The sequence below is a fragment of the Desmodus rotundus genome, chromosome 9 (assembly GCF_022682495.2).
Source record: "Desmodus rotundus isolate HL8 chromosome 9, HLdesRot8A.1, whole genome shotgun sequence".
NCBI lineage: Eukaryota > Metazoa > Chordata > Mammalia > Chiroptera > Phyllostomidae > Desmodus > Desmodus rotundus.
Window position 1 is genome coordinate 31,611,822 of NC_071395.1, and position 13,309 is coordinate 31,625,130.

The 13,309-nt window shown below is 40.4% G+C and overlaps 1 protein-coding gene across 1 annotated transcript in view; it reads left to right on the top strand.

The window, feature by feature from the left end:
- Positions 1–13,309, top strand: part of GALNTL6 (polypeptide N-acetylgalactosaminyltransferase like 6) — an 850,890-nt gene that overhangs the window by 682,620 nt on the left and 154,961 nt on the right. Inside the window, exon 6 of the mRNA XM_024569059.3 lies at positions 9,700–9,885. Within this exon, the coding sequence (XP_024424827.2) occupies positions 9,700–9,885 (186 nt within the window). The remainder of the gene's footprint in view (positions 1–9,699; positions 9,886–13,309) is intronic.

The window sequence follows — 13,309 nt, forward strand, 5'->3', positions numbered from 1 at the left end:
TACATGAAATATCCAAGAAATATAGAGAAAAAACTAGTAAAAGGGATTACTTCTGATAAGGAGGACAATGGAGTACTGGAGGTATGAGGTAGGATTTATTTTTCAATATATACCCTTTTGTATTAAATATTTTGCCAGTGTGTGTATTACCTAGCTCCAAAACGAACAACTTGAAGATGAAAACATAAGAAATTATAGTTTCTAAAGGAAAAAAGGTAGAGATGGAGATCACAGATTGTTTTATTGTTCCTGGTTTTCTTTGGATTCACATAGTTGCGTAGTTTAGCGTTCATTTCTAAGGTGATGCCCAAGCAGGGGTGGTGGTTGTTCGGCTGATTGGTTGAACAGTCGTTTTGTTTCTTTTTGTTTTAATAATAAGGGTGCATTTCAGGACTGCTACTTCCTGCCTTTCTATTATTTCATTCCTAAAGCTTCACCTTTCCTTCCTCTTCTTCATCTGTATAAATCTTAATCAGTTAAAGGTCCAGGACCCTCCCTTTCTGAAGAATCCTTATACCACCTGCACCAAACATCTCAGATAAGTGAGCCCTGTTTTGGGGTATGAGTCATCTTAACATCTGCAGATTTCCCAGATCCCTGCTGAGTTTATGAGCTCCCCAGCTGTGAGGGGGGTGCCTGTTCCCACTATGTGTGTTTATGTCATTGGTCACGGGCTGGTTGTCCAAAGGGAGGCACTGCATTTTCAGAAATGAACTAAACCTGTTAGTTTTTAATTTTATTGATTAATTTTAATAGATTTGTATTTGTTTATTCTCATCTTAATGAAATAAATAGAAAGGGTTGTCTCCAAATCACAAACAGGGACTTGGTCTAACACAAATGTTGACAGGCAGAACTCACAGGCTGAACGATCTTTATAAAGTAGTGGGGAAAACACATCTCTCCTGAGATGTGAGCCTCCGTAAACACTCGCACGCGGGGCTTGTCTGTCCGCAGAGAGCAGAAAAAGTCAACATCATGCCCAGCTCCATTTGCAGCACACTGACTGACGGTGGCCCCCTCCGTGCATGAGTTGCATCGAGTGCGAAAATCATCCTGGGACCGTGGGAGATACATCGTTAGCAGGGAAAATATATGTCTTCCCTGCAGCTCCAGGAAATGCAGACCATTCAAATGAAGATAAAGAGGGCCAAACAAAAGAATTGCGGCAGAAAATATGTGGCTGGACTATCAGTAGAGGAGACATAAGGCTGCCCTTTATCATTACTTGTCACATCAGTGACAGACTATAAAATGCCTACTGCTCCGCAATTCTGTCCTCGTCACTTTCTGAGACAACTTTTGCTTTGGCAGATGCTTGGCATGTTTTAGACATATGATTTATTGCCTCATTTAATCAAGACTGTGCAGAAAACAATGATTTTTTTTTGGTAAATTACAATCTGTCACTTTTCTCTTAATCTCAGTGATGAAAGTGATATATACATACATGTACCAATGCGTGTATATATGTGTGTGCACATATATAAAATCTCCAGAAGACACCATTTATTTCTTGGTAAGATATTTAAATGACTTCTATTCCTTCTTCCCGCCCCAGACAGAAAACTGTATGCAGTACTGCAGAGCATAAACGCGGTCATCCTGCATCAGTGTTTTCCAGTTTTTACTGTCACGGCAAACAAACCAGGCCGAGCAGGTTTCGGCACTAATAAATGACCCTGCTGTGCAGGTTACCGGCAATCTGAGGGCCATACCGCTTCATCTGCCTCCCCATTTTGCTAATATATTTTACATTCTCTTGGGGATTTCTTCCGAAATTTGGGAGCCCTCCGACTTGACAGTGAAGAGGAACCATATACCCAGCAAGTAAGCTAAATTTCCTGAAAATAATAACACCTATTTCAGAACGACTCTTGGCACATTGATTAAGTTGAAATGAAGTGCATGTAGCAAATGCCAGGTTGTTGTCTTACCTAGGGAGGAAAAAAAATGCTTTTCAGAGTTCAGTGGTAAATAGGCAATTCATTTTGACATAACGAGGAAAAGTGATGTTAACAGCCAGAGGTCAGGGGAAGCAGAGATGGAAAAGACCTATTAGGTCATTTTCTCCATTCCCTGGAGAGGAGAGCCAAATTATATTTCATAGTGCTTGGTCTAGTTTAGCTTTCAATTATTCAAGCAAGGGGCTTTCACCACTTGAGACATTTTCCAGGACCTATATCTTTCTTCCTAACCCCCCATCTTCCTGGATATACTGCAAAGCATGAGTCTTGAATAGAATTAACCCTGCAGGGACCACAAAAGTACTCTGCGCTCACAATTAGACCTGTGTGCCTCGGAACCTGTTTTCTCTTCTCTGTCAGTGAACCTCAAAATCATTTCCTTGGTACTAGCTCCTTCTGTCCTTTCCTACTCTAGCTCCACATTCAGTTTTCACACCACATCCCTTTTCCTCTGAGTCTCAACAAGAGCTATGTCTCGGCAGAACAGTCCCCCTGGAACAAAATTTCTGCCTGTCTCTAAAGGTAAATGATCGTGGCATTTGCACAGATTCCCAAGACTGTCTGGAATGAATGAATTAAAGGGTATGGATTCAAGAGAGAATAGCCTTAGACAAATGAAATCATGCCATTTGAGACAGCATGGATGGGCCTACAGGGTATTATGCTAAGTCAAGCAGAGAAAGACAAATACCATGTGATTTCACCTATATTTGGAATTTAAAGAACAATATAAAGAAACCAACAAAACAGCAACAGACTCATAGATACAGAGAACAGACTGATGAATGCCAAAGGGAAAGGCATTAGGAGGACTGGGTAAATAAGGTGAGGAAGATTTTGAGAGCTACAAACTGGTAGTAACAATAGCCATGGGGATGTAAAGCACAGCATGGGGAACATAGTCAATAATATTGTAATAACCATGTATGGTGCCAAGCGGATACTAGAAACACTGGGGGGAACACTTTGTAAAGTATATGGTTATCTAACCATTGTGCTATATGCCTGACACTCTTACAAAATGATATTGAATGTACACTGTAATTGAAAAATAAACAAACAAACAAACAAAAAGAGAATGGGAGGAGATGAAGTGGAGACTGCAAGCCTAGACCACTCCTCAACAACAACAAAAAAAACCCTGCTGAAAACTGGAGTAGGTGACTGGGACAGAAGCTGAAGGAGGCTGGGGATCAAAGAAGGTTTTCTGTTTAAGAAAAATTGTACATTTGTGCTTGAAGAAAGACATCACAGTTGAAAACCAAAAACTGAGCATGTTCCAGGGAAGAGACGGGACACTGATAGGAGCCCTGCTCTTGAGCAGATGAGAACAGGTGGGATCAAGTGCACAGATGAGAAGGGGGTCTGAGGAGGGTGCACAGCCAGTCCGTGCCGTCTTCAGGAGAGAAGGGAGAGTGTGTGACGAGGAGAGGGGCCAACGGTTGGGCAGTTGGGTGGTGGGAGAGGCGGCCTCAGGGCTCTCTCAGTAAGGAGAATGGATTTGATGTGCAGTGAGGTCGTCTTGGCCACTCCAGATTCTTAGACACCTGCAGCACATGAAGACTGAGTTTGTACTCTCTCTAATTGCATACTTCTGTACAACGTTTTCCCTTAGGCGCATGCCCTGTGATGCTCTCGTTTCAACTCTTAAAATCTCTCCTCAGGAATCTTATAGATTCAGGAAACAGTCATCAAAATATTCATTATATATTATTTATAATAGCAATAACTATAATCCTATAAACAGCCTAAATCAAAAACAAGGATAAATTGTGGCACATTTAAAATAATATTTTCAGATAACAACATGGAATATCTCAATGTTAGATTTAAAAGAACAAGTAGGTTCCAAGTATTAGCACAAAGAATTAAAGGAAAACATGAATAGTGACCTTTTTCAGTTCCATTGAGGTATAATTGACATAAAATTGTAAGATATTTAGAGTGTACAACGTGATGATTTGATATACAGTAGTTACACGTTGCGAAAGGACTCTCTCCATCAAGCTTATTAACACATTCATCACCTCACATAGCTACCTTTGGTGGGGAGGTATTCTACCCTCTGAGCAAAATTTAATTACACAAATACAATGTTACCAACTACAGTCACCATGTTTTACGTTTGATCCCAAGACCTCATTTGTCTTACAGCTTGTAACTTTCACCGATCTTCCCCTATTTCCTCCACTGCCCAGCTCCAGGCTCTTCTACTCTCTGTCTCTAAGAATGCACATTTTTTGTAAGATTCCACATATAAGTGAAACCATGCAGTGTTTGTCTTTCTCTGTCTGGCTTATGCGGAGTGATTGACTTCTGGTGATAAAACTCAGCAATTTTTTCCCCTTCTTTCCACTTTCCTAAATTTTTCAGGTCATCTATAATAGTTGTATATTATTACTATAAGCACCTTATTTCCTATATTAAATTCCCTTGTACTTAAAAGATTCCTGATAAATACACTTGGGATCAAGCTTTTTGTTGTTTTTTTGTTTTTGTTTTTGCCTGACATATAATTGCTACCACTTATTGAGTACTTCCAATATTCCAGGTACTCTTTTATTGTATGATCAAAGGCAAATTTCTTACCCTTTCTGACCCTCATCTTCTTCACTTGTAAATAAGTATCATTTTTCCTCATTTGTAAAATAAGAACCTAATAAATTCATACATGAATATATTAGAATAGATATTATAAGCACTCATGTGGACATAATTGTCACTGTTATTATGTTCATGTATTACTTTGTCATATTTTGCTATTTATTCTACTGGGTTTTGTTTCATTCAAAAAACATAAGGCACACTTTCAATACTTAATATTTTTTAAATATTAAACTGAAATGATATTTTATATGGTTCCTTTCCTTCTTATTCTTTAATAGCATTATCAAGACATGGAACAATTCCTTGGGAGGACTGACCTTTAGCAGGTCAACTTTCCTCAAGGAAGGCAGCCAGCGCATTTCCTGCCTGCTTCCTTCTATATCGCACTACAAGAATGTGGTTAAAAACTGAGAGTTTTTGGTAGCCTTGGGAACAGGACCAATTCCCAGATATTTAATTTAGTTCTGGTCTCATCTAAATTGGAATTTTGACACAGCATTTTTCTCACACTAACTGGTTAGAAGAATTCTTACCAATTTATCTTTATTTATTGTGAAGCCAAGTCAAACCCCAAATGTTTCTATGGCCATTTCAGCACTCACTAGGGACACAATTCATTCACTCACACACATGCTAATTTGAAATGAGGGTCCCTGTTACTCTATCTATGTAACATTCCCACCCTGTAGTCCAGTGGATGCTTTGGAGGAAGCTGAAGAAAAACTAAATGATTTTAGCATGTACGTGTGAATTACACTAACATCTTTCCAAACTGGAAAAAAATGCAGAATTGAAAGTACTTTCAAAAGGGCACAGATTTTATTGCTTTCATTTGATATCTGTGCTGTTCTGTGGCCTTTTAGAGCTTATTTGTATTTGTTTTTGGTTTTTGCTCTACCTGAATTTTGTGTGCTTTTTTTTTAAGGCTAAAGATCAGTTTATTCTTTTCTCAAGCATTCCAGCTTTTTCTTCTTCACTTTGAGTTTAAAAAAAAATGTTCAATGAATTTATGAAGCCCTTAAAGTTAGAGGTAGGTTCCCTGTATCTTGCCCATTTGTCACATTCAGCATTTGGTTTCACGGGGAGGCTGTGACTTCACCTTATTAATAGCCTTGTAGATGTGGCTCACATTACTTTGCAATTGTTTTGCCCAGAGTTTTCCTTTATCTTGATTTTTTTCTTATGAAAACAAGTTACAGAAAATTAATTATTTTTATGGGGAAAATTCACTCAATTCTAATTTTTAGAGATGGTCATTAAGAGTCACTTGCTCATCAAATGTTACTTATCCAAGTATAAATGGGTGTGCAGGTACAGTAAACTCAATAATTAACAATAGTGTTAATGTTGGAATAAAGAACAATCAGTGTAAAAATCACATAACAGGGCGTTCAGCAAAATACACTGGGAAGTTGTTGAAGTAGTCAGAGAATCGTGGAATTTATGAATGGGACTTTTACCATTAAAAACTTCAGGGGGTAGAAGCATAAATATTAGTTCTTTTGACCTTTTTTATTTATAAAAAATTGTGTCTTTAGTCTTACGTGTTTAAACTTCAGTCACCTTCAAAGTACTCTCCATTTGATGCCATACACCTATTGAGACGTTTTTTCCACGGCTCAAAACAGTTTTTAAACTGATTGATTTTGATACGTTTTAGTGCTTCTGCCATTTTTTGTTTCACCTCTTTCACATCAACAAAACTTTTCCCTTTGACGCTTTTTTCATCTAGCAAGAGAAAAAAAAAAGTTGCTTGGTGCAAGATCGAGTGAATAGGGAGGGTTGGGCATGAGGGTCATTCTCTTTTTTGGTCAAAAACTGCTGAACACCCAGTGCATTGTGGACAGGTGTGTTTGTAAATCACCCATGATGAAATGAGCAAACGCTTTGAAAGTCTTCAAAAAAAATTCACTGAGGCTGAATGCAGCCTCTCACAACAATGCCAGCTAGTGCGCTGATACAGATGGGTTCCTAGAACACTCACCTGGCAGCAGGAGCCTGTACCACAAGGGAACAACCCTGAAGAAGATAATTCCTGTTTTCTGGGGTCCCCTCCATATCCCAAGATAGACTATCTTACGCATGTATGTTTTTACACCCTGAGATTAAGGGAACTGGAGAAGATAAGGACTGAGTTTTCTTGAAAGAGTTAAAGAAGGTAATTAAAAACATATTGGTAAATGTGGAGGGATTAATTAATTAAGGTAATTAATTATGAAGTGCCATTTAGTTCCCTGGTACAATTTATGATGAAGAAGGAAGGCTAAGAGAGGAAGAGGCCGGCCTGCTGGTCCCTGGGTGCAGACTGCCGGCCACACCCGAGGTTAAAGCAGGTGAGGCTTGCAGAGAGGAGTTGGCACAGACATGCGGAAACCAGACGTTGCCCACTCTGTCATCGCGAGGCCTATTCAGACTGGAAACTACGATGTTCTTGATTATCTGTTTTGCAATGAGGAAAAATAAACAAGTTCTGGACGGGCTTTTCTTATACAGTGTTAGTCCTGACACTTTGGTGTTTATGCTGTTTTCCTACTTCAACAGCTGCTTTTCTTATGCTGAATGTATTTGTCCCTGCCAGTGCTCAGACTTCCCTTTCTCTCTACAAAATCTGGTGTTTAGTGAATTAGGAAGAGTGGCTTTGGGAAAATTTTTGGAGATCTCAAGGCATTTCCTAGAGTTGTTTTTTTTTTTTTCTACATTCAACCAAAATGCCCATTTTACAAAGGGTTCACAAGGACTTTAGAACTGATGACGCCACTGTAAGAATGTAAAATGGTACAGCTCTTGTGGAAACAGTATGAAGGTTCCTTAAAAAATTAAAAATACAATTACCGTATGATCTAGCAATTCCATTTCTGGGTACATATAGCTAAAGAATATATCCAAGAGAATTGAAGGTGGAGTCTCAGAGGGACATTTGTATACCAATGTTCATCACAGCATGATTCACAACAGCCAGAAGGTAGCAACAACCCAAATGCCCACTGACGATGAATGAATAATCAAAAAGCGATACATACACACAGTGGAATACAACATTAAGCCTTAAAAGCAAGGGAATTCTGATGCACATGACGGCATATACTGAGAGAGATAAGCCAATCACAAAAAGGCAAGTACGGTATGATTCTACTTAGAAAACATTAAGTTCTCATTCTAGTTTCCTATAAACAGAATAATTGTAAACTATAAATTATATTCAGATTATTTTCATTTATTCATAGATGCCCTTTCATGATGACTCAAAAATTGTAAAATGTGTGGAAAAATATCATTTATCTTAGAAATGAATCTAAAAATTATTCATAGAAAAGAAATGCACGATGTTTTTAATGAACACCATCCCCAGCACCTCCAGCAGCTCCCTTGCATGAGCATCTAATTTGGTAATTAGACTGATGACACCTGGCTTCACTGGATGTTATGGGTAATTACATGTTACAACTGAACTACTAGGAGAGAAGGGATGCCTCAAAAGGGCAGTCAGCTGGGTCATTATTCTGAGGCAAAGCAACCCAATTATTATTACCACGAAGTTCAAACTAGAGAAATTGACCTGAACATTTAGTGGGCTCTGTTTGGAGTCAGTCCCCTTGTGTGTATGGGTTTTGATAAAATAAAAATACGCATAATCAGAAAATGTGCATGGAGGGAAAGGAACATGGACACAGCCCCCGCTAAAACGTGTGGAAGTCTAAATCCAAAGTTGGAACAATCACTCCCAGGTGACTGAGCCCCACGATTCTCAACTTAGAACACCTGGGAAGTGACTATCATCTGGGGCCACTTCCTCTCATGCAGCCCCAGGGAATTACTCCTCCTCTCCCCCATCTCCCCCAAGAGAGGCCCCGTTAGTCCTTAGGGTTCAGGAAGGAAGAAGCAATATGCCCAGACCACCAAATGTACTCACAGTGGTCTCTTTGAAAAAAGAACAATGAGGACTTAAAGAACTGTTTTAGTGGGCTCAGCAAATGTTTGCAGTCTATTTTCAGTCCCCAGTGACTGCGCCACAGTGTTTTCACGATACATACAATATGTTCTGTGGTCCCAACAACTGATTTTACAAATAAACTTATAAGATGCTCCTTGTTTGTACATTGGTGATACAGAGGATTCCAGTGCCTGAATAAATGACAGTAATGAGATGGTAAAGGTTCCTTAGACATTTGTTACTGTGGGGAGTCCTGACAGAATGCAGGCCATTCAAGGTGGGCACACATAGAGCCCCTCATCACTCATCCCTTAGTCACTGACTTTGACTGAGCAACTGGATGGCAGGTCTCGGCTTTATTTGCCTAACAAGATAGTAAAGCTGCAGGCATCTTCGTGGGTGGGGCTGTGTTGTATAGCCCTTTGGAATCGTTCTTTGTAGCTTACACAGAGGGGGAGTAGGGGAGAAGCAAGCAAAGGGGAGAAGGCAGGAGGTGGGCCTTCTGAACAGCGCACCTGTCTCAAAGCAGAGAGAGGCGAGGAAGGATACGTTGGAGGAATATTACTATAAAGCCATATGTGTTTGTTTATTGATGGTCAAAACCTTTTTTCTTTAAATTTACAATAAATAGAAGATGATGATTATCAAAATCTCACCAAGAAATAGAAAATTCATTGTTTTTCATTTTTCAGGCTGAGCGTTCAAAGGCATTTCTCATTCTGGAAATGCAATTTCTTTTCATAAGTACAAATGACTAGTCAAAGGCTTTGCTGGAAAGAGCCTTCTGTTGAAAGGAGCCCATAAGCTGGAGTGTGCATCTGACTTGAATCAGCAGGGGTTGCGGGGTGGGAGGTTGCGATGTTGTGATGTCCTTTTTGCCAGTGCTGGCCAGGATCAAGCATGGTGGCAGCTGGCCAGCAGTAACTGCACGAGACAGCCCCGATGTGTCAGGGTCCGCCACGGTGTTCAACGGGCAGTGGGTGCTGTTTGTGAAGCGTTTTGGAAACTGTAAAACACAAAACCCTCTCAGCGTAAAATCTTAGCATCTCCTCTCAAGCCAAAGAGATAAAAAACATGGACACAAGCTCTGACTCACTGTTCACACACCCTCTCTGTGCATAAACACCCCGTGTGAGTGATTCTGCTGCAACTCACATTTCGTGTTCTTTCTGTGCATTCCCACTTCCTTCCTAGAACACTTGAAGGATAAGTTAGAGGAATACATGGCCCGCTTTTCCAAAGTAAGGATTGTTCGCACCAAGAAAAGGGAAGGGCTCATCCGGACCCGCCTCTTGGGGGCATCAATGGCGAGAGGAGAAGTCCTGACATTCCTGGACTCCCACTGCGAGGTCAACGTGAACTGGCTGCCCCCGCTCCTTAGTGAGTACACGACTTCACAGCAGCCTCCTGGGATCAGGGGGGCGGTGGGATTTGCCCTCTTTCTCGGGGACTGTGTGGTTTGCTTCTACTTAGTTTGCAATCAACAAAGGCGAGAGACCACCCCCTCCCTTCAATCTGTACTGTGGGAAGCTTGAATTCTGCCTTAACCCCTGCTGAGGACAAATAGGTAACCAGAAAACTGCATTAAAGTTGACATTTGTAGATAATACCATCTGCGATCTATCTTAAGGTCTGAAAAGGTTTCATTTATCTTAGATGTGCTCTTTGATTGCAGTTGTATCCACTGGGTAAATGCTAAAAGAAAAAAGTACTCAAAACCTATACCTATAACTACAGTAAGATTAAGATTCACACACATACACAGTTTAGCATTTATTCCAGGATTATTAATATAGAAGGAAAGACGATGGTTCAGCCCCAGAATACAGTCGAATTGTAAGTGCCCTGACATTTTCTAGGACTTGCAACACCAGCACTTCCCACCCCTGGCACCAGCCTGGGTCCCTAAATATATATAAGGCCCCACGTTTCAGTGGAACCGCCTCCAGCACTCAGGGCTACTATCCAGATGATACATCTTGGCTGCTCCAATGTGATGACAAGGAGGGAAAGAGACTCTCTCCGTCACATTGCACTTGAATTGTTAGAAATGAGGAAAAAAAACTAGAAGTCCTTCAAGGTAGGAAACAAATGTGTGAGCTTGACTGTCTTTTTAAATTTCACAGGGAAGTCAGATATGAAATCCAGTAGTGGATAAGAAACAAATTCTAAGCCTGAAAAAAAAAATGCGTTTCTAAAAGTTCCTGCTGGGCACGTATTGTACTCCTTCCTATTTTTCCAGATTTCACTAATTCAACTTTTATTGTGACCATATCCCTGACTTCGGAGCTAAAACCGGAAACAACCACCTTCACAATAGCTGCCTCAGAAAGAATGATTTGCTGTTGGCTACTGAGTAGGATTTCAGCTAGAACCAGCAAAAAGCCATTAGTAAAAGACATGGGAGAAAAAATCAATTGCAACTATACAGGATTAAGAATAGGAAACAACCAACTAACGCCCCGGCCACATCGCCCATCCGATGCACACACGCCCACACAGACGACTGCCCAGCCACCCTAATCAAGGGGAACGTTCCAGTGCTCCCACAGCCGTGGGCTCCTCTGAGCTTTTCATTAAAAATACCTGGTCCAAGGACATAGCAATTTAGAGTTTCAGGAGCAATAGTGAGATCTCCCAAACTGAATTTGATCCATATGGTGTTGAATACGCAAGTCAGCAAAGGACCTAACTTATTTATGAATCAGAGCAATCCCTACATGTCAGTTACCAAGCTTCTCATTGTCCATATGAATCTAACAAGGAAAAAAAAGAGGGGGAAAAAAGAAGAAAAAAACCCACTTTTTCTCATTAAAGCGTTTCATTTCCTGTAGGCCTGATGGATAAGAAATGATTCCAGCCCAGGATCACTATCTTTTTTTATTTTCCTTTATCAGTGCCCTGACACATCATCCAAAATGAAAACCCAGGCGGAGTCACGCAGATCCTTGGTTCATTTTTCACCTTGGGATTATACCTGAATTTCAATTTCCCATTAAGAGTCCGTTTGTTTGATCCCTGGAAATTGAAATGTAGGCATAAGTCTTAGATGAAAAATTAGTCATGCTGCTTTCACTCTAAGCTCGTACAGCCGGATGAGAGCTGAAAGGAAATTTGAAGGGAAAGTTGACAGTTAATTTAACAGACTCATTCTCTTTGGGTCACCTTGGGACTCCTTGCTGGTCAAGGAACTTGTAAATCAACCTGGTTCTGAATTTGACTTAAGAGAGTCACTGAAACCTTGAAACTAAAATACCTGCAGCGGTGATAGAAGAAATGTTTTGGACACAGCAGTGATAGTCTCCTCTGTCGAAGACACGTATGGGGGAGCACCATTCAGATACAGATTGAAGTTCATTATAAGGCTCCCCCAGGTGCAAATGGGTGCTCACAGAGCCCTTGGTGAAGACTAATTTGACATAGTGCTGGGGGTCCTCTCTGTCTTCTAATTAGCTAAAATAAGATGAAGGTGACCCCCAGAATCCCTGAGACCATGCTGTCTAAAATGGTAACCCTTTCCGCATGTCAGCATTCCACAGTCCCCTTACCCTGTTTTACTTTCTTCCCACCACATTTATCACCTTCTAGCACACAATATAATTTAGTTATTTATTATGTTTATTGATTTCTTTGTTCCATTCCTGAAGACATGGGTTTTTTGTGGTTGTTATTGATTGCTGTAGTCTCAAAACCTAGAAAAGTGACGGGCAAATAATCTCTATTTAATAAATAGTTGTCGAGTTTGAATGAATGAATGAATGAACAGACGAACAAAGGAATAAGTGAAAAGTCACGCTGATGTGGAGGGGAAATCTTTCCAAGGATTCTGTGGTTTCCACACCCTGGCTTATCAGTGTCATCAAAATAATGATCCTGAGATAGCCAGGCCTCATTAATTCTAAACAGTAGGATTTTTTAAAAGACATTTAAGTGTGTTTCATTCCACATGCCACATCAGGTCTTCCACCTAACCAGAAAACAGATGGTCAAACTTAAAAGTTCTGCCTGTCAGACAGTATTAGTATGTTGTAATAAATCTTAATTAAATCACATTCTTGGGGAGAAAATACTTTGCATGTAGCTGTCCTAGGTGAGCAAAGTATGCAAACGCCAGCTCCCTGTGCCAGCTGTTAATGTCTTGTGATAGTAAAATCTGCATGGAGAAGACAGGAGCTGGAACTGAGGAAGATGCCACCTGTCTGCTGCATGAGGAGCGTGAGAGCAGACAGGCAAGAGCCCAGAGTTCGGGGGGGGGGGGGGGGGTCACCAAGCAGCGGTTGCAACCTGGTTCTTGCTCTCAAATGATGTGACCTCTGACAAGTTATTTAACTTCTATGAGGTCAGCTCCCTCCTATATGTACATTGGAAATGATAGTAACAGCAACTTTACAGCGTTGCTAAGGAGGATTAGAAACAGCATGAGCTCAAATCCCTTAATAGTTACTCAAGAATTTCATAGTAGCAGGAATAGTAGCAGTAGTATCAGACCATCTAACATATTTTTAGATATGATGAGGGAAGGTGAAAATGTATAACTTTGATAAACAGAGTCTATATCAAAAAGAAAAAGAAAAAAAAAACAGTAGCAAGATAGGACTTGGCAAAATCTCTGTAAGCCCGAGAGCAAAGAATTCTGTATGTGAACTGTCAGCACTTAGGGGCAATAGCCACTGTAAGATTAGATCCTGAAGAAGCCATCAAGTTAAATATTTACATTTTGGAACCTCCAGAAAGCGGGCCAATATTTTCTCAGCAGGCTGTAGCTATATGCTTGAAAGAACACAAGTTACTGTTTCTGTCCCAC